At 39.7% G+C, this 22,543-nt stretch overlaps 1 protein-coding gene across 1 annotated transcript in view; it reads right to left on the bottom strand.

Moving 5' to 3' along the window:
• Nucleotides 1-22,543, bottom strand: part of ANXA10 (annexin A10) — a 101,110-nt gene that overhangs the window by 36,006 nt on the left and 42,561 nt on the right. Inside the window, exon 3 of the mRNA XM_010384441.1 lies at nucleotides 14,383-14,477. Within this exon, the coding sequence (XP_010382743.1) occupies nucleotides 14,383-14,477 (95 nt within the window). The remainder of the gene's footprint in view (nucleotides 1-14,382; nucleotides 14,478-22,543) is intronic.

Below are 22,543 nucleotides of genomic sequence, written 5' to 3'. Positions count from 1 at the left end.
TTTATACTAATACTGAACTGTAGACTGAGATTAGTAGTGCCACTAGATGGCGCCTGTATCTTTGTTTTTATCTCAGGCGCACGTGCGTGCGTGCGTGTGTGTGTGTGTGTGTGTACATAGCTATACTTACAGTGAACTAATTTTGTAAAAAAAAGTAATATAATTTTAGGAAAATAAACAATATCAGATACCATCTAATGTTAGAATGTACAAGTTCTGGAGGTAGGGTGTTTAGGCTTGAATCCTCACAGTGCAAAATACCAGCTGTGAGATTCCAAATATGTTCCTTAACTTGTTTGTGTCTGTTTCCCAGTCTGCAAAGTGAAAATAATCACAGCATCTGCCTCGCAGGGTTGATATAAAATGTTAAAAGATTTAATTCAGGTAAAATTCTGAAAATATTTTATGGCATATTGTAGGCATCGATATATGTCTTTCCAACCCCACAAAACCTCAAGTAACTTGCTGCAAATAAAACATGGTTAGTGTCAATGCCAATACTAGGTTGTTTCCCTCTCTCCCATCTCCCATCTTTGTCTGTCTCTCTTCACCTCACAGTTTCCTGTATTTCTTGCAACTTTTACTATATCCCAAGCTTGTCCAATCTGTCTTATTTTGTTGTGGTTATTGTGGGTTTTTTTTTTTTCTTCTTTAGGCTTTTAGCAGCTTGAGGCCATGCTTTTTAGTTTTTATCTCTAGTGATAAGCAGAAAAGAGGGATGGGGAAGGGCCTTTACTGGCCCAACCAGAAACAGAAACTGAGAACCTATAACTGTATTTTTCTCCTTAGATACCCCTGCTATGTCCGATTGTCCATGGATTCTATTGTCTCCAACTTACAAATCTATCTGGAAACTGATGAATTGTTACTGCTTTTACTGCTACAGTCCTTACCCGGGCCACCATTATCACTCTCCTTTGTTAATATAATAGCCTCTGGCTGGGCAGGGGTGCGTGCCTGTGTTTTGGGAGGCTGAGGCCGGCGGATTGCTTGAGCCCAGGAGTTCAAGACCAGACTGGACAGCATGGAGGAGCCCCGTCTCCACAAAAAATGCCAAAAACTTGCTGAGTGTGGTGGCATGCACCTCTAGTCCTAGTTACGTGGGAGGATGTCCTGAGCCCGCGAGGGGGAGGCTGCAGTGAGCTGTGATTGTGCCATGGCACTCTAGCCTGGTGACTGACTGTGAGACCTTGTCTCAAAAAGTATATATATAATATTAAATAAGCCCTATGAGTTATAGTTGATTTACATAAAATATATTTTATATAAATAGAATTGCTGGATGGCTATATATATATATATAATTTACTTATTTATTATATATATAAAATAGCCTCCAAGTGAGTTTCTCTTCTGTCCTTGTACCTTGCAGCCTCTGTCAACACCCCTGAAAGTGTGATCCTGGGAAAATAAAAATCAGATTAGTTACTCCTCTGCTCAAAATGTTTTCTCTCACTCCACACTCCAAAGTGAACTATACCATTATTTTATACGGGTGATCTTAGAAGAAAACAAACACTCAGAGTGTTTTATTCCCATGTAAATGACAAAGTCCTTACATGGTCAGCAAGATACATGATCTCTTCTTGGTAACTTCTGTGACTTCATCACCTACAATTCTCCTTGCTCCTGAGTTCTCTGCTCTGGCTACAGTGGGCTTCTTCCTGAACCTAGAACAGCAGACCTGCTGGAGTCAGGGCCTTTACTTTTGCCCTTCACTGTGCCCTTAATGTTCTTCCCCTAGGTATTCACAGGGCCCACCCCCTCTGCCTTCTTAGTGAAGCCTGCCCTGTTTATCCTATTTCAAATTATACTCCATCTCCCAACACTTGCTGTATTTCTCACTTGGCTTCTGCTATTTTCCAAAGCATTTATTGCCTTCTATGCATGATCTCTCCCACCCAGGTAGAGCAGGTAGAATGTAAGCTCCATCATGCAGAGCTGTTGGTCTGTTTTCTTCATGGCTATTTCCCCAGCCCATAGAACTGTGCCTGCGACATAGTAATCACTTACAATATAGGTACAAAATGAATGAGTGAATGAGGACCCTTGTAGTTCAAGAATTATTTGTTTGGAGTCATTCTTGGCAATTTGGACATAAATAAGTGAAGGTCCTTATCATCAAGCAGTTTTCTTCAGTGGAGAGAAATACAGGAATTACAATTAAATTACAATACAAAATTTGGTAAGGGCTATAGTAATGGGAATAGCATGCTATTATCAGGACACTGGAAGAAGGTGTTACTTTCAGTTGGGAAGATAAATATTGAATAATATGTTTAAATAACTAAACATTGCAAGTTCAAAGTGGAGCCTTCAAATAGGTTCTCTAATTAGAGTATCACATTCTCACTTGGACTTATATACATATACCGCTTTTCAAATGCAACCTTTGGAGCGTGACTTTCCCCAGCCTGACTGCCTCTGCTTGCCTGTTTTCTGAAGACTTGCCCTAAAGCAGACTCTGCTGGAATCACAGCTTGGCCTTACATTAAGCTAATGAGTACTTGCTTTGCAAATTGAGCTGTTGTGTTGCCAATGAAACTGCAGACTACCCCTGCTGCAGCGATTCTAACCACTCCATTTAAATTAAAAATAAAATGGCATTTTCTTATTTCTTATTCATCTTACTTTTATCTTATTATGGATAAACAGGGGCAAGAAATAGAAGTAAGACCAGCATTTTTCTTGTCTGAATATGCTCAGGGGAATAGTTTCATATGCTTTTCACTTACATGGCTTTTTCTATTATTATTTAAAATGTTATTTGCTGTTTAAATATCAATGATGCATGCTGTATAAAGTGAAATTTAGAATTTGTCTTAATTCTATCTCCTTCCCCCAGTGGTCACTATGTAAATACTTGCATAATTTTATATTATATTGAAAAATTAAAATGAAATCCTAAGTCCCTCAACTGACTGGATGAACCCCTTCCTGGCCAAGGGGGCCCCAGAGCAATCTTGAAAACTGAGTTCCTAGCAATGATGGGATGGAAGGTAGAATATACCTTATGATACCCTCTCCCTAGCTCACTGCCTTTCTTTCCTAAGAGTTAACCAGAAACCAGCCCTTTGGAAAGACTTACTCCACCCCTGATATCAACCAACCCTCTTACACTGCCCCTCCTTTTTGTGATTTAGACAAAACAACCAGCCAGCATTCTTTCCTGGCTAGAGACCACCGACCACTGAGTGGTTCTGGCCAGTCTATGGAGGATGTGCAGTGAGGGTTTTTTGTCACCTTTCAGTGTCAGAGGGCTGAACATTCCACCCTTGCAACATGCTAACACCACCATGTTTTGAACATCGGTCCCGTGGAGAGGTGCGAAGCTTAACTGCGCATGTGCATGTTTATCCTTTCATAAATATTCATGACTCCTAGAACTCACTGAATATGTATATTCAACCACCCTGTTCCGCATAAATTCCTGTCTTATTTCTGGCTATCAAAGTGTCTGTTTCCAGTTTCGGGCAGGAGACCATGCTTCCCAGTCTATCAGAATGGCCACCCTGCAGGCTACAACCTTTTATAAAAAATAAAGCTTCCCTTTCCAAATTCATGAACCTTGTTATTCTTCAGTTGACAGTATTATAAAAATGTTTGTGCAAGTTGCTTTGTCACTTTGCAGTGGTAAGAGAATATTCTTTCGAATAACTTCATTTTACAGATTTTTTGCAGTTTACATTATGATTTAATTTTCAATGAAATTTGTTTTTTTTTTTTTTTTGTCTGATAATAATGATAATACTTTGGTCTTCTAGACACATATAGTATATTAAAGCTAAAACTCTCCCCTTTCAAATACCTGATTAAAAAGTAACAAAAATACTTTTAACAGTATACATGATTTCAGAAGAAAGAGAAACAGCTTGATGTAAAAATCAGGGAAAAAATGAAAACCAGAAGATAAGCAAGTGAGCTGACCTTGGAGATGATCCTGCAGGTGACTGGGGAAAGTAGAGGTTGGTTTTGAAAACTATTCGGTTTGAGCTTTAATGCCTAATTTACGGCACTCTATGAAGAGAAAAGAACATTTACTGGGCAACGCAACACAGGGAATTAAATCTGAAACCTCCCATATGAGGTTGCTATCCTCAAAGGGTTGTATCCTCAGGAGCAGAGTGAACTAGAAGAAAAATATCATTCAGCATTGAAAGATTGGCAGAAAGCTCATGCTTACCACTCATTGCCTGGGCTTTGACTAGGAGAACATTTTCCCTGATAATCTGAAACAATAGATTTGTGCTTTCCTTGGGCTTGAAGCTCAAATTTATTTAACTCATATGAACTGAGACCTCCACTTAGAAAAATCATCATGAAAGCTGATCTTAAACTGGTAGTTCTCGTGGAACAGAAGAAGCAAATGCAAAACCAATCTTTAGAAATTCTCGGACACTCTAGAACAGAAAAAGATTCTCCCTAAAGAAACAAAAAACCAGACCCATATCCCAGATGATATAGTGGACTCTGCAACAATCAGAATTGAAACCCCATGAATTTGAGATCATTAATAACAATCTGAAGGAATGCTATGAAAAAAGTTAACAGACTTTTTAAAGAAAGCAAATAAAATTCTAGAAATTAAAAACTAAAAAGAGTAGCTAACAAAAAACTAAAAATGAAATCAATATTGGGAAAATACATTTTAAAATGACAAAAATATTCCACATATGCAGACAAGAAATATATGGTATTTATATGGTAACATAAAGGTAACAGACTTCAAAGAGTGAATTAGAAGGACAGACTTTGGTCTAATAGAATTTACAGTAGGAGAGAATGTGAACAATGCTGGAGAAACATTATTTCCAGTCTTCCAGAATATGTGAATCCTCAGTTATTTAGACAAAAAATATACAAGCCTGTTGACTACCACAGTGAAACTACAGAATACCAAAAATAAAGAAATCTATCTTAAAAGCATCCAGAGAGTAACAGAGAATCTATAGAAAAAAGGACCAAAAGAAACAAAATAATATCTCTCAATGTCAGAAGAGTTTTCTCAGAAGTGTCGATAAGGGCCAGAAAAAACAAACAAACAAACAAACAAAAACACTGAAGTTATATTTGCAAAGATGTGGGGAAAAATAACTAGAATTGATCCCAGAATTCTATAGCTATCTAAACTAATATTTAACAATGAGAAAATAATAAAAATATTCTCAGGAAAAGACTGAAATAACTTAACATTCATTTGTTATTTCCAGGAAAAAAGGAACTGTTAATGAATGTCCTTTTGAAAAAAATCACATTGAAATCAGAAACATAGAATCGGGTATTAGAAGAAAACTGTACAAATAAATTAAGAATCACAAATAAAACTAAAGATACACTAATTTATGCAATGGCATAATAATGACTAATTTGGGGGAGTATAAAACAAGGTGAAATAAAAATACTGGGCAAAAATTATATGCACCTAGAAAATGTCCCCAGCTTTTATGTCAATTACAGGAGAAAACTTGAGATAAGAGATGTTATTGTGAACATAGGTTAGCAAGTAAGATAGAGTCCATTTCAAAGACTGACTCATTTAACAAAAAATTGTCATGGCCGGACACAGTGGCTCATGCCTGTAATCCTAGCACTTTGGGAGACCAAAGCGGGTGGATCACAAGGTCAGGAGTTCAAGACCAGCCTGGCCAAGATGGTGAAACCCTGTCTCTACTAAAAATACAAAAATTAGCTGGGTGTGGTGGTGGACACCTGTAATCCCAGCTACTCAGGAGGCTGAGGCTGATTGCTTGAACCCAGGAGACGGAGGTCGCGGTGAGATTGTACCACTGCACTCCAGGTAACACAGCAAGACTCCTCTCAAAAAAAAAAAAAAAAAAAAAAGTCACATACAGATCAAACCCAAGTCACTCAAAGGGCTCAAACCCCTTGACTGTGACAGAAATAACTGTGGTTCTGACCTCTGACTCAAGGGCCCACAAAGCTGAAACACATGGGGTCAGTAATGATGAAGTTGCCCTGGATGGAGAATGTTGTGCAGGCCAAAACCAATGGAAATTCATTTGATTGAGGTGTGCACAGCCACTGTACAGGAAATCAACGTGCCATGCTGACTGATGCAGAGCCACTGTCTCCCTCATGTCCCCTGATCTTTTCTTTCTCTCTACACCAACTTCTACTGCTTTCAGGAAAAAAGTGAGTGAAGGTGGGACAGAGATCTTCCTGTTCCCATTGTGGATTAGGGCCATGGCACATTTGCCTTTGTGGAGCTGGAGGACTCAAGAATATGTGAATTTGTTGGATGCAGGTGTCCATGTCACCATTCTACCTGGGCCCATCATCAGTGAAAGTACACCCACAGTGAAAGTACACCCAAATTCAAAGGATGGGTTTGAGCAAGGTTTGAAATGGAGAAGGAAAGTCAAAAAACCTCATGAATGGAGACCTTTAGACTAGTGTAACTTCCACTGTTGAATGTACTTGGTATTCATGTTTACTTGTTTCTTCTGTGAATGCTCCTAAATACTGGAGGGCATGCTTTCCATGGGAAAACAGCATACGTAAGAAGTGCTACTACCTATGAAACCCCATAAGCCTGATGATCACTTTCAGGTACAAGTTTCTGTGATAGATCGTTTGCTGATTGGAGCCTCTGGCAAGGGAAAGCAGTCTCTCAAAGGTGCCTCTTGATGTTTTAAACTTGTTGCCTTCCTGATACAATTCTGGGTATATCCCTTTTGAAAAGCAGCTACTGGCCTCTATTGGACTTTTATAGAAACTGAATGCCTGATCCATACAGGCCTTGTGACCCTGATGCCTGACATTCCCATATTGGAGTAGGTCAACTGGGACTCAATGAATGGCAAGGTGGAAGGAAATCAGCCAATGTCACCCGTCAAATAGAAGTGGTACATCGAAGAATCCAGTAGACCTGTACCCTGCAGTGTCTTGCATTTACATGAAAAAAAAAAAAAATGGTAGCTATTCCTTTGGGGGAAACTGTTGGGGAAATCAGCAAGCTGCTGATTCAATGGGGACCTCAATCTGTTGCCCTAAATGCCATGGCCTGGTTCACTGGCGATTCAGATGAGCTGAAACCAGATAGCGTCCACTGGGCTGCTGTGGCTGCTCAACTCAGAAACATCTGTGCAGAACCAAAAATTAATGACTATTGCCCCATGGGCAGAAATCAAGGCTATTATAGCTCTGAACAGTGTTCCCCTCGATAAACTCAATCTTTTTATTCACTCTTGGGCTGTTAGCCTTTTCTTTGGGTTAACTCTTGGAAAAACACAAACTGCATATTAAACAGGAGTTTCCTTCTGTAGTCTGTGGGGAAAAATTGCAGGTGCTGATAACTTTTGTGTCCTTCTTGCAGCTGTCCACAGTAAGGACTGATTCTCTGATGAGACCAGCTGGAATCCAGGTGTTGATCCAGCCTGCATTGCTCACATCCACAATTACTACCTGGATTAATCATCAGACTGGGCATGTGGTAAAGCATTCTATGTTTCTGATGCCAAGGTTACCACCACTTGCCAATCTTGTCACTTTCGTCAAAAGTTGACTTGCATTTTTTCTGGCAAAGGAAATCACAATTCATAGGATATTGCCCCTGCAATTCTGGCAGATGGATTGCTTCAGACTTTGAGCACCTCATAGGCTTCTGCAGGTCCTCACAAATGATAACACTTTTTCAAGTTACAATATTGCTGTTTCAGTTCAATCAGCTGACTTCTGCCCATCACTGTGGCCCATGAAAATAATCTGTGCCATGTTTCTGGCTTTCTAAATCACTTGAAGTCTGACCATCATGCGGTTTTATTAAAAATGCCACTCAAGGCTGGGCATGGTGGCTCATGCCTGCAATCCCAGCACTTTGGGAGGCCGAGGCAGGTGGATCATCTGAGGTCAGGAGTTCAAGACCAGCCTGGCCAACATGGTGAAACCTCGTCCCTACTAAAAATACAAAAAATTAGCCAGGCGTGGTGGCATGCATCTGTAATCCCAGCTACATAGGAGGCTGCTTGAACCTGGGAGGTAGAGGTTGCAGTGAGCCAAGATCATGCCACTGCACTCCAGCCTGGGTGACAGAGCAGGACTCCGTCTCAAAGAAAAAAAAAAGCCACTCAACAATAGACTAAGAGTCAAGGTATCTGATGCTCTCCACCACCCCTAGGTATTGCTGCAAATTGACCAGCTCAGTAAGACTTCTGACTCTATCTTCTTGACCTTCGTCTGGCCTACTTAGCTTAGCAGGGAAGTTTGGTTCTGGAATTCAATAGTTCCTGGAAAATATTAACCTCCTTTCAGTTTCTTGGAAAACGACCATGATGGAGGAAGAGGGTCATATAAACCTATTTTTAAAATTTGGGATTTCATTCTGACCTTTTCTAAGCATGATGCTTCTTTCTTTCTCTTAATACCGAAACTGCCTTTGCAAAACTTACAACTGAGGCAATTACAGTGAAAGAGTGCTGGCTTGACTCCATCTTGCTTCCAGCGTCCAAGCTGTACTTGTTTATTCCTGGTCATAGGCTGAACTAACTTTGGGAGGAAGTTAGGTTATAGCTTAACTTTGAAACAAAGACGGTAACAGCCCTTTTCTAAAACAAATCCCCTAGGCTGCCTTTGCAAGACTAACAAATTAGCTACAAGATGAGAAATCATGGTTTAGGAGTCTTGCAGCTGGAGGCTGTGACATTCTGAACCTCCCTAAATTGTTCCTCAGGAAAACATCAGTATTATACACTTGATCTTAGCCAAAGGGCTGGGAAGAAATACCACATCAGTATTATAAAACCTAGGGTGAGTGCTTGAGATATTTTGCAGACCCGGTACTCAGTGGATTAGCTGGCAACACCCAGGTTGATAAGCCGGCTCATCTCGTCTTGTGGGCCCCACCCAGCAACTGACTCAGTGGAGGACAGCTTGGACTCCCTATGATTTCATTTCTGAACCAGCCAATCAGCACTCCACACTTTCTGACCCCTACCCACTAAATTATCCTTAAAAACCCCAGTCCTCAAGTGTTTGGAGAGACTGATTGGAGTAATAATAGAACTCCCGTCTCCTGTACAGCTGGTTCTGTGTGAATTAAACTCTCTCTATTTATATTCCCCTGTCTTGATAAATCAGCTCTGTCTTGTCAGTGGGCAAGGAGAAACCATCGGGCAGTTACAATACCAACCTTAGGGTGTCCTGGTTGATCTATTCTCTGGGTGGCAGCCTAATCAAAAGTGGACATAGGAATTCAAACTCAATTCTGGATCAGTCACTTGGATTCTCTCTGGAATCATAAGGATAAGGATCATTGTTTTGGGTACACTATGTGTGCGACGTAACAGCTTTCTGGAAATTGTATACAAATGGTTTTGTCCCTCTTGCACCTGACCATTCCATATTAAAGTTCTAGGTGTAAGTTGGAAACGATAGAAAAAAACTGAAGTTACACCTACTGGAATGGAACAGGTCAATTTTCTAGTGGTAGAGTAAGAACAACAATTGGACACAGTGGCTCGTGCCTGTCTGTAATCCCAGCACTTTGGGAGGCCAAGGCGGGTGGATCACCTGAGGTCAGGAGTGTAAGACCAGCCTGGCCAACATGGTGAATCCCTATCTCTACTAAAAATACAAAAAATTAGCTGGGTGTGGTGATACACTCCTGTAATCCCAGCTAGTTGGGGGGGGTGCTGATGCAGGAGAATTGCTTGAACCCAGGAGGCGGAGGTTGCAGTGAGCTGAGGTCGTGCCAGTGCACTCCAGCCTGGGTGACAGAGCGAGACTCTGTCTCAAAGAAAGAAAAGAAAAAAAAAAAAAAAGAACAACAATCTTGGTACTTGGAGAGAGAACACCTAATTACACCATTTTGGCCTTAGAGGCATTCAGGATTGCCTTAACTCACTGGCTAAGACTGGTAGATGATAAGCTTGCCCTGGACTTCCTCCTGTGGGTCAGGTGAGGGGTATCTGGAGCTCTCGCATAGGGCTTGGAGTCAGTGACAACTTTAGATTAGGCCCTCTTGAGTAGTTGATACTTAGGCAAAACCTTGAAGGATGTGAGGGAATTAGCAGTATAGATGTCTGCCCTTGTAAGCCTGAGTGTTTGCTCCATTGAGAACAGTGGGCATTACTGAGAAGTTGTGGAAGAGACAAGTCAATAGTCAGATAACCTTGGTTCAAGTTTTACTTTTGGGCAAGTCAGCCTGGGCACTAAGTTGCTTAACCAACAAAGCGGGTTAAATGAATGACAGAAACCAGTATATTTTAGACCGGATAGTCCCTGTTTTAGATGAAAAATGAGAAAATGAATTGCATCAATGCTGAATTTGAACTCCTTCAAGAATCATTGTCTGTTTGTTCTTCTTCCCATTCACAAGGGCATTTCATTGTTCCCTTGGTGTCACTGCATTGTTTTTAATTAGTGCTTGCTTTGGTGTGGAAGATCAGAAGTGACCTCATGAATTACTTTGATAAATATGTCAATCAATAGAATTCCAAGTGGATTTTCAGTTGAGTCTAGGGATTAATTTCTGCAATAGGTGAGGCAAAGCTGATGAAATTCAGCCACTCTGCACCAATGTAAACTGTCAAGTAAGAAGTGTCTATGGAGCCTGCTGAGAATTATACTTCACTCAGCAGCTAAGAAAATGATTCTGTCAACTCTTGATTATTCTTGTTAATGAAAATTTAAAATATCATTGTTTAACATAGGGGCTAATGTATACATTCTCACCACAGAAAGGGAAAAGTAGCAGGAGATACACCTTGGCCAGGTGGAAGAAGAAGTCCTAAATGTGAGCAGTGGTAGATGTCAAGAAGACCTTACTGATGGTCAGGGAAATTAGCCTGTCGCCAGGGCAAAGAGTGAGGGAAAAGAGAAATCTAGGCAATTGGCGTAGATTTATTTTAACTACAGAGTGGATAATGAAAGGATGACTTTCCTTTTCTTTAAAAAAAAAAGTAAATAGGCAGAACATAATGCCTTAGATGCACTGATTCTGTAAACGAAATGCCTTTTCTATGCCAGACCGAGGCTGGGCTCTGGAGGGATAGCAGCAAATATTACACTCCCTGCTTTTCCAGGAGATGACAGTGTTCTTTTCAAGATGTAAAAGTGAACCAACACAACTCAGTAGCATTATGCACAAGAACCTCTTGGAACCAAGCAGGAAACACAGAGCAGAGGGTGAGCGTGACAGACTGCGAAGGTTTCCAGGAGCAGTCAAAGCCTGCCTGAGTCTTATCGGAGGAACTGCAGTTAGATGCACCTTTACAATGTCATTCAATAAACATTAATTAAGCAATCTTGGTATGCTAGACAGACATTTGTGGTAAGCTCTAGGATGAACAAGAACCATCCCAGCTTTCAAGGCTTTAGACTGTGGTAAAGTGAAACAGATACAAACAAACTCACAGAGGTGTCGTTAGTTACTGTGAGGAAGTTACAAAAAGGATGTATTAGCAGCCCAAGTCTGTTCCACTCCATCTGGTGGAGGGCTGTGAGGTCTTGTGTCCAGTACCTGGAAGGAGGATAGGTGTCCAGCATGTGGTATTGAAATCAGGTTATTGCCGATAGATAAAACAACGTGACTGGAGGTGAGGGGCAGCCATGGTGAATTTGAAGGACTACAAATAGAGCAGTTCCATTTGGCTGCAGGTGAATGCTGTGTTAGGGAAGGGGAGAGGGATGAAGATGGAGAGCAGAAACAAAGCAAGGAAGGCTTTGTGCGCCCTGAGAAGGCATTAGGTTTATTCCATGTGTAGGAATATGTGTAGGCAGATGACTAGACATGAGCAGGTCGGGAGCCTTTGAGAAAGGAAAAGCTTGGGAAGTCTCAGGCCCAAGGGACCACCCACTATTTACAAATTAATAGCATCTCTAATGTTGGAATGGGTGGACAATTAGTCAACTGAGAGCAGAAAGAAAGAAAAAGGGCAAAGAAGAAATTCTTACGAGATATACAGGCACAAGTACAAATTTGACTGCTGTAAGACCTTCCTGGGGTGGCGGTAATGAGCAATGCAGCCATTAGATAGAATTCGTATCCAACACCTGGCCCACGCATGCGCACCGACTAGTAGTAAGTGAGGGCCCCACAAACCTGGAGTGGAAACTAGGCAGGGAAAAGGCAAGGGCTTACGGCAGAAGGAGGAAAACTAGGTAAAGAAAAAAGGCAGAGACTTGAGACAGAGCGGGAAACGTGAAGAAAAATCCAACGTTGTAAAAACCCAACCCAGGACTCTGCTGGCCCATTCTCTTTCAGCAGCCTGCTCTGCCTCATCTTTCAGAATGTCCCGTCCCTTTGAATAAACTCTCTGCTCCCTCTTTCCCTTCAAGTAAAGATTTCTGCTGTCTTTGAATTGTCACTTGGCCATTATCTTACTCCCAAGATGACTAAGGACTGAGGATTCCCCATACTTTTGAGTAACGCATGGAAACACGGATATTTGTAGGGAGAAACAAGATAAACATTCAAGGATTAAAGTGACAAAGTGATGTGTGAAAATTTAGATTTTGAGTCATTCTGGCTACAGTTTGGGGATAGACTGGAGTGGGAAGGGACTAGGGGTAGACAGGACCATTTAGGAGTTTCAGCATTAGCCTGGGCACAAAATGATGAAGATCTAAATCAAGACTGTGTAAGTGAGTTTAAAGAGAGAAATGTGTGAAGAGAAGTAATTTATAGAACTTGCTAATTGATTGCAAATGACAAGGGTATTTCAGAGGAAAGAGGCAAACGTGACTTTCAGTTTTCCAGGCAGTGCAATTTAGTGTATCAGCCAAGGTTTTCCAGGAGGTATGAATTATTCAGCAAAACTGAGGGTTTAACAAACTCTGAGACTTTATATGTACAGTGAAAAGTTCTTCACTAGAGTATAAATTCTTTAGTAGATTTTAAATTCCTTGAGTGTAAGTACTTCATTTTAAAATTGTTTTAATCTGCTTTAGCATCGTTTTGTAGAGCTTGATAAAGTAATGTTTTCAGGCTAAATTTAACCTGATATGTAAAAAGCAAAAAGGTATGTAAACTTTGGGTTAAAAGAAAAGTTACTTAAAAATGACATTTCTTGTCTGGGCACAGTGGCTCACGCCTGTAATCCCAACACTTTGGGAGGGCCGAGATGGGCAGATCACCTGAGGTCAGGAGTTCAAGACCAGCCTGGCTAAATGGTGAAACCCCGTTTCTACTAAAAATACAAAACATTAGCTGGGCGTGGTGACGCATGCCTGTAATCCCAGATACTCAGGAGGCTGAGGCAGGAGCATCACTTGAACCCAGGAGGTGGAGGTTGCAGTGAGTCGAGATCATGCCATTGCACTCCAGCTTGGGCAACAGGAGTGAAACTCCATCTCAAAAAAAAAAAAAAAAAAAAAAAAAAAAGACATTTCTTACAGCACTATGCATATTAAAACAATGTTAGATTACCAATGATACAACTTTTATAGTGTTTATATTCTCTTTCAAAAGAAAGCTAGTACTGGTGTCAGTGGAACATAGGCTGAGGTAACAGTTTATGTGGAAAAGAAGGTATAACTGGTCTTCTACTTTGGCTTAATTCAATTGAGGTCACTACTGGTAGTAGCTTTTGGATTATTAAGTCAATCTAAAGCTGACGGATATCTTTTATTTCATCTATTATAGTTGTGCAAAGATTGGGGTTTAGAGGTGGAGTAAATTTACATGGATTAACTCTACAGAGAAATTTTTAGGCGAGTGTTTGATCAATAAAGCTCAGCTGAAGAAGTAATTGTTGTTTCAGGCTCTTTTGGCCTGAAGAGCTTTTGTTCTGAATTTGTGCTTTAAATGCATAACAAAAGCAAGGAATCTTTAATGGTACTTGCTTTGAAATTAGAGTGTGATTACTTTAAAACACTATGGATAGTTTTATTGCCTGAAACTATTGTTAAACTGCCATTCTTTTTTAATGGTCTCCATAGCTGCATGCTGGTGAAAGGAAAAGCTAGTAGAGAATTCACTTTGGTTGAGAGTTAGGTGAGGACTTGCAGGGAACTGTAGGAAAGGCTGTTATATTTTGACCTGGTGATGATTAGTTTTTTATATGCCTTCCCTAAAGCTCTACACAGGGGCGTTCCCAGCACAACACTTTAAGCCTAATTGGACCCACTGGCAATGTAAGGTTCTCAAAACTTTTCATTTGGGGACACTGAATGATTTTGGGGAAAGAACTTGTGGTCACTGATCAGTGTGATTGTGAACATATCTCACATGTATATTTGTTTCATAATATAGATTTTATTCCTCGAAACATGCTAGAGGAATATGAACTGTTTCTGACATATAATGATGTCTGAGATATCAGCAATCTGTGAGATTGAAAAAAAAAAAATACCTATTATCCGCGAGTGTGGTTAGTTCTCAGGCAATTGCCCTAGAAATAGGTCAAGATAAAGTGACCTTACCCGGCCGTACATGCTCTGGTATGCCTCTGCAATCATCAGCCTTTGTGCATTGCAGCGCTGAGTCAGAATGTTGATCAGCATGTCTTTGTCACAGTCTGGAAAAGAATAATATTTGAAGATTAGTAAAGTTGCTACTTTGTAGTTGGGAAGAATCCATTATCTAACAATCATAACCAGTGTGCAAGCATTATCCCTGATGGTATTTTACAGCAGGGAACAATTTTAACTAAAATTGGAAATCATGTAATGATGCTTGATGAAGCCTGGATCCTTCCTATCTCCTAATTTAGTGCTATTACTACAAACTAGGCATTGAAGGAACATTCCTCAAAATAATAAAAGCCATATATGACAAACTCACAACCAACATCATACTGAACAGGGAAAACTTTCCGCCTGAGAACAGAAACAAGACAAGGATATTTCCTTATCCACTCCTATTCAACATAGTACTGGGAATCCTAGCTAGAGCAATCAGGCAAGAGAAAAAAATAAAAAGCACCCAAACTGGAAAAGAGGAAGCCAAACTATCTCAGTTTGCTGATGATATGATCTTACCATCTTAGAGAAAACTATAAAGACTCCTCCAAAAGACTCCTAGATTTGATAAATGACTTCAGTAAAGTTTCAGGATACAAAATCAACATATGAAAATCAGCAGCATTTCTACACACCAACAACGATCAAGCTGAGAACCAAATCAAGAACTCAATTCCATTTATAATATCTACCAAAAATAAATAAAATATCTAGGAATACATTTAACCAAGGAAATGAAAGATCTCTATAAGGGTAACTACAAAACACTGTTGAAAGAAATCATAGATAGCACAAACAAATGGAAAAGTATTTCCTGCTCATGAATTGGAAGAATAAATATAACTAAAATTATTATACTGTCCAAAGCAATTTACAGGTACAATGCAATCACTATCAGTGCCATTTTTCATAGCACTATTTTTCATAGCACAATCATTATCAGTGCCATTTTTCATAGAATTATGACAAACAATCCTAAAGTTCATGTGGAGTCAAAAAAGAGCCTGAGGCCAGACGCGGTGGCTCAAGCCTGTAATCCCAGCACTTTGGGAGGCCGAGACGGGCAGATCACGAGGTCAGGAGATCAAGACCATCCTGGCTGACACAGTAAAACACCGTCTCCATTAAAAACACAAAAAATTAGCCGGGCGTGATGAAGGGTGCCTGTAGTCCCAGCTACTCAGGAGGCTGAGGCAGGAGAATGGTGTGAACCCGGGGAGCGGAGCTTGCAGTGAGCCGAGATCATGCCACTGCACTCCAGCCTGCGCAACAGAGCGAGACTCCATCTCAAAAAAAAAAAAAAAAAAAAAGGAGCCTTAATAGCCAACACAATCTTACACAAAGAGAACAAAGCCAAAGTCATCACATTACCTGATTTCACACTATACTACAAGGCTACGGTAATCAAAACAAGCATGGTACTGCTATAAGAACAAGAGAAAACAAGTAACTCTAAAGTGGGCAAAGGATATGAACAGACTTTTTTTTTTTTCCAAAAGAAGACATACAAGAAGCCAGCAAACATATGAAAAGTGCTCAACATCATGAATCAGCAGATAAATGAAAGTTAAAACCACAATGAGATATCATCTTACGTCAGTCAGAATGACTATTACTAAAAAGTTAATGTCCGGGCATGATGGCTCATGCCTGTAATCCCAGTACTTTGGGAAGCTGAGGAGGGTGGATCACGAGGAGGGTGGATCAGGAGATTGAGACCATCCTGGCTAACATGGTGAAACCCCGTCTCTACTAAAAAATACAAAAAATTAGCTGGGCGTGGTGGCAGACACCTTTAGTCCCAGCTACTCAGGAGGCTGAGGCAAGAGAATTGCTTGAACCTGGGAGGTGGAGGTTGCAGTGTGCTGAGATTACGCCCCTGCACTCCAGCCTGGGCAACAGAGCGAGCCTCTGTCTCAATAAATAAATAAATAAATAAATAAATAAATAAATAAATAAAATAAAATAAGGCAAAACAATAGATGTTGGAGAGGATGTGCAAAAAAAGGCATGCTGAAAGACTGTTGGTGGAAATGTAAATTAGTATGATCTTTATGGGAAACAGTATGGAGATTTCTCAAAGAACTAAAAATAGAACTACCATTTGACTCAGAAATTTCACTACTGTGTGTACATACTCAAAGGGAAAGTAATCATTATGTACAAAGATACTTGCATTTATATGTTTATTGCATTAGCATTTATAATAGCCAAGATATGTAATCAACCTAAGTGTCTATCAACAGATGATTGGATAAAGAAAATGTGGCATATACATACCATGGAATACTACTCAGCTATAAAAAAAAATGAAATCTTGTCTTTTGCAGCAACATAGATGGAATCAGAGGCCATTATCCTAAGTGAAGTAACTCAGAAACTGTCAATTACCATATGTTCTCACTGATGGGTGGGAGCTAAACAAAGGCTACACATGGACGTATTGAGTAGGACAATAGATATTAGAGACTCCAAACAGTGAGAGGGTGAAAGAGGAGCAAGGGTTAAAAAATTACCAATTGGGTATGTTGTTCAGTATTCAGGTGACGGGTACACTAAAAGCACAGACTCCACCAGTATATAATATATGCATGCAACAAATCTGCACTTGTACACCGTAAATCTATAAAAGGAAAATAAAACTCCAGTCAAACGCACAGGGGAGTGAAGAAAATATAGTGTCTCTTCAATCAGCTCTTATTCCACCAAAAATGGCTTCCTTGACCTTTAAGCTGATTAGTGTTTAAATGGGAGCAACATCTGATATTTGGATTTATGTCCCCACCTGGCTACCCTGCACAACTTTGGGACACTGCTCTCTGCATCTCAGCTGCTCCAGTTCCAGCCTTGGTTAAAAGGACCCGAGATACATCCCAGGCTGCTGCTCCAGAGGGTGCAAGCTGGAAACTGCCAAGGCTTCCATGTGGTGTTAAGTCTGTGAGTGCACGGACAGCAAGAGTTGAGGTTTTGGAGCCTTTGCCTGGATTTCAAAGGATGTATGGAAACACATGGATGTCCAAGCAGAAGTCTGTTGCAGAAGCAGAGCCTTCATGGGGAACTTCTACTAAGGTAGAGTCGAGGGAAAATGTGGGGTTGGAGCCCCCACTCTGGGGCACTGCCTAGTGGAGCTGTGAGGAGAGGGCTGCCATCCTTCAGACTCTAGAATGGTAGATGCACTGACATCTTGCACCATGCACCTGGAAAAGCACCGGGACTCAACACCAGCCTTTGAGAGTAGCCGTGGAGCTGAGCTCTGCAGAGCCATGGGGGCAGAGCTTCCCAAGGCCTTGGTCCACCTTTTGCATCAGTGTGGCTTGGATATGAGACATGGAGGCAAAGGATATTATTTTAGAACTTTAAGATTCAATGACTGCCCTGCTAAGTTTCAGGCTTGCACAGGGCCTTTAGTTCCTCTGTTTTGGCTGATTTTTCCCCTTTGGAAAGAGAGTATTTAGCCAATACCTGTACCCCAATTGTACATTGGAAGTAACTAACTTGTTTTTTATTTTACAGGCTCATAGGCAGAAAGGACATGCCTTGTCTCAGATGAGACTTTGGACGGTGGACTTTTGAGTTAATGCTGAAATGAGTTAAGGCTTAGGAGACTGTTGAAAATGGGTAATTATATTTTGCAATGTGAGAAGAACATGATGTTTGTGGGGGGACAGGAGCAGAATGATATGATTTGGATTCGTGTCTCTTTGCAAATCTCACGCAGGATTGTAATCCCCAGGGTTGGAGGAGGGGTCTGGTGGGGGAGGTGAATGGATCATGGGGGCAGATTTCCCTCTTGCTGGTCTTGTGATAGTGAGTGAGTTCTCATGAGATCTGGTTGTTTAAAAGTGTGTGTCACACCTCCCCTTTCCTCTCTTCCTCCTTGTAGGAAGGCCATGTAGGATATGCCTGCTTCCCCTTTGCCTTCTGCCATGATTGTAAGTTTCCTGAGGTCTCCCCAGCCATGCTTCCCGTACGGTCTGCAAAGCCATGAACCAATTAAATGTCTTTTCTTTATAATTTACGCAGTCTCAGGTAGTTCTCTATAGTAGTCTGAGAATTGACTAATATTGCATCTTTCTGGTTGAATAGAGAGATATGACTTATAATGAACATATATTAAGGAGAGAGGAGTAATAGAGAAGGAAATCATGAAAGTACAAGGCATCTATGTGCCTCTGAGGGATACAGTGAACCTGTCATGCTTTTCATGGAATATCGGCCACCCTGTCTATCTCCTCCTTAATATAGACTGTTTCTGGTCTGTGTATCCTTCACTTCCTCATGTACCAACACACCAAGCTAATAGACTGGTTTAGTGCACAACTAGTTTGGATAAATTTAGGTGTAATTGTAGCCATAGTAGAGTCAGCAATATGACATTTACCTTTCCCTCAGCTTGACTAAAATTTAGACAGGTTTCTTCCCAACTACAGGCTCCTAACCTCCCTTTTATTAGAGCATTTATTTTAGAAAACATGCAATTTTAAATTCTTTCTCTGCGTCTTAGAGATGTAAATCTCCTCCCAGCCTCTTGCAGTTTGACAACCCAAAATTGTCTTTCTCAGGAATATGGGAGCCATCCTTTTGAAATGTAATCATTGGGAAGATAGAAACTGTATTTCCTATTTCCCAGTGTCTGTGTGAGGACAGGAACCTGACTTTGTTAAGTGCCAATTAGCAATCACAGATAGTCTAATCACATTGACCAATGGCCTCCCTGCCCAACATCCTTCAGTTCTTTCTGACTATCTCACCATACTGCTTAAAAACTCTCTTGCCTTTGTTTCATAGGATTTGAGTTCACTCTCTCTCTCTTCTTGCAATGGTCTTGATCCCTACTGCAGAAACTTCCTTGCTGTTTAATTCCATCTGGTATAATTTTTATTTGACAAGGGGAGATATATAATGGAGATGGGGAGAAAAATGAATTGAAAAGCTAGAACGTTAACCAAATCATCTTTTTTGAAATTAAGTCCATCCTGGATGGGCTTAGGATCACAGGAAGGCTATGAATAAGGTGCTGAAATATCCAGTGAACGAGAACAAGTGTTAAGAATTCACAAAGATGACTGTACCACTGAAAAGCAGGGGGAGCCTCAGGGTATTTTATGCACAGACAAATGGTCTGAAAGCTATAACAGGGAGGGAGGAAGGCCTAGAACTGGCTTCAAAGATAGAAATTAATGGCTACTGAGAGAAAAGGCAGACTCCACTGAAAAGGCATAGAGAAAGGTGATGTCTGCCTCAAGCCTGGTTAAGACCCTGAACTAAAAGGCAAAAAATAAAATAAAAATAGAAAAAATAGCTGTAGGGGAATCTGTTAATGGCATGATGGACATTCTAAAGTGGACATATATTTAATAATAAATAGAAGATTTTAAAATTACTTTCTATGTCTTATTCTTACTGTTATCACATTTATGAAATTATTATAGTCTTGTTTTTTGTTCTTGTTCTGTTGAGATTATCCACAATTTAGCCCTCTGAATTTCTCTCTTTTTAAGTTTTCATGGCAATTCTTGTTTATTTATTCTTCCGGAGATATTTTATATGAATCTCAATAATTGTATTATAATTTTTAAATTAAAATAACGGTAAATTTAGGAATAAATTTTGTAAGTGTTGTCTTTCTGTCACTTACATGATATTTCTGCCAACCTATTATTTAAGGTTATTTCTTTTCTAAATGACTTAGTAAAGATTTGCAGAGCTTTTTGCTAATGACAAGAAGCTTTATCTTGCTAAAGTTATTTATATTTGCACTTCTATTGATATTCCCAGTTATGTTATTTTTGTTTTATTTCCTAACACATAATTGCTTAATTGAAGAAGTGATATTGATTTTTGTGTTTACTTTGTATCCTGAAAAGTCACTGAACTCTCTTATAATATTAAGTAACTTTTTATTAATCTTGAATTTCTAGATACATAATTTCTTCTTCATATAATCAAAACTTTGATTTCTTCTTTGTAATCATTGTATGTTTTTCTCTTTCTTCTCCTACTGCTTTAGGTCAGGGATTTCTAAGTAATTCATCTTTTTCTGATTTTTAATGGAAAATTTGGGCATAATGAACCATCACAATTTTATCAAATTTTATTTTGTACAATTGACTCTTGTTGTATGTGATATTTATATTCTACAAATTTGTCATGAACACTGAATTAGTAAATACTGAACTATTGTTCCTAGGGAAAATGCAGGGTTAGGTTTCTGCAACCCTATGGTTACAATACTTTTGTCAACTGAAATGTCGTTTGCATTATGTTTGTTTGCAAATGTCCTTATGAAACAAGCGTCTTGTAGCACTGAAAACTACCTTTCCACATATCCTTCTCCTGTATAAACATTTAAGAGATATTTTTAAAGCTCTTCTACAGCCTCCTGATCTACAGACTTTTTCTAACCTGCCACCTGACACTACTTCCAAAAGAAAGCTGACCACTTTGATTATTTTTAAAAATTATTAATTTTGTTATCAGTTAGCATCTCACGAACCCACAAATTCAGCTATTTTTTCATCTTTTCCATACTTCATAATGTAGAATAGATGTTACTTCAGCATTTTCCAAACAGCACTGTGCATATATCAATACATTTTCTATTCTTTTTTATGGATGTACTGTTTTATTAATTCATTAACATTAAACTCATGGCCAACAGTACTATAACTAATTCTCGAATTTCATTTATGTAACACACATTTTTTTCTTGAATACTTCTTTTTGTGCATAGGAACACACTAGGCAGTACTTCAACACTATGCTTAGGGCCATTTTAAACAGCACAATCACCAAGCAAAGCATACAAATGCAAAATTGTGTCACTACATAGACTGCATAAAGGATTTATTTACAGCATGAAAGCTGAAAGAAGACAGCAGAGGTCACCTTGTTTGATTTCAACTGGGAATATGCATTCTAGTGACTGAAATTTTTCACCTTTCTGCACTTGTCTGCAAATGACCATGAAATATCTGTGAATATTGATTTGGGGATTATAAAACAATTTTAGTGAGTAGATAAATTTATAAATATAGCATTTGTGAATAATGAGAATTGACTGTATGGTCAAATAGGTAAAAGTGGTCTCCTAGGCAAGAAAATAATTATTACTAAAATTTAAAATTATTCCTTAATTTTTAATTTTTGTGGTTACATAATAGGTATATATATTTATGGAGTACACAAGATGTTTTGATACAGGCATGCAATATGAAATAAGCACATCATGAAAAATGGGTTATCCATCCCCTTAAGCATTTATCCATTGAGTTGCAAACAATCCAATTACACAGTTTTAGATATTTTAAAATACATAGTTATTATTGACTCTAGTCACCCTGTTGTGCTATCAAATAGTATGTTTTGTTCATTCTTTCCAACTATGTTTTGTACCCATGAACCATCCCCAAGTCCCCAACAGCCCTCCACTACCCTTCACAGCCTCTGGTAATCATCCTTCTACCTTTTTATGTCCATGTGTTCAATTGTTTTGAATTTTAGATCTCATAAATAAGTGAGAACATGTAATGTTTATCTTTCTGTGCCTGGCTTATTTCACTTAACATATGATCTCCACTTTCATCCATGTTGTTGCAAATGACAGGATCTCATTCTTTTTTGTGGTTGAATTGTACTCTGTTGAGTATTTGTACTACATTTTCTTTATCCATTTATCTGTTGATGCACAGGTTGCTTCCAACTCTGAGCTACTGTAAATAGTGCTGGAACAAGGCCGGGCGCGGTGGCTCAAGCCTGTAATCCCAGCACTTTGGGAGGCCGAGGCGGGTGGATCACGAGGTCAGGTGATCGAGACCCTCCTGGCTAACACGGTGAAACCCCGTCTCTACTAAAAATACAAAAAACTAGCTGGGCGCCTGTAGTCCCAGCTACTCGGAGGCTGAGGCAGGAGAATGGCGGGAACCCGGGAGGCGGAGCTTGCAGTGAGCCGAGATCGCGCCACTGCACTCCAGCCTGGGCGACACAGCGAGACTCCGTCTCAAAAAAAAAAAAAAAAAAAAAAAAAAAAAAAAAAAAAAAAAAAAAAAAAAAATAGTGCTGGAACAAACACAGGAATGCGGATATGTCTTTGACATACTGATTTCCTTTCTTTTAGGTACGT

This window comes from Rhinopithecus roxellana, chromosome 2 (genome assembly GCF_007565055.1).
Source record: "Rhinopithecus roxellana isolate Shanxi Qingling chromosome 2, ASM756505v1, whole genome shotgun sequence".
NCBI classification, from domain to species: Eukaryota; Metazoa; Chordata; class Mammalia; order Primates; family Cercopithecidae; genus Rhinopithecus; species Rhinopithecus roxellana.
Note: the sequence above shows the minus strand (reverse complement) of the source record. Positions and strands in the feature narration are given on the sequence as shown.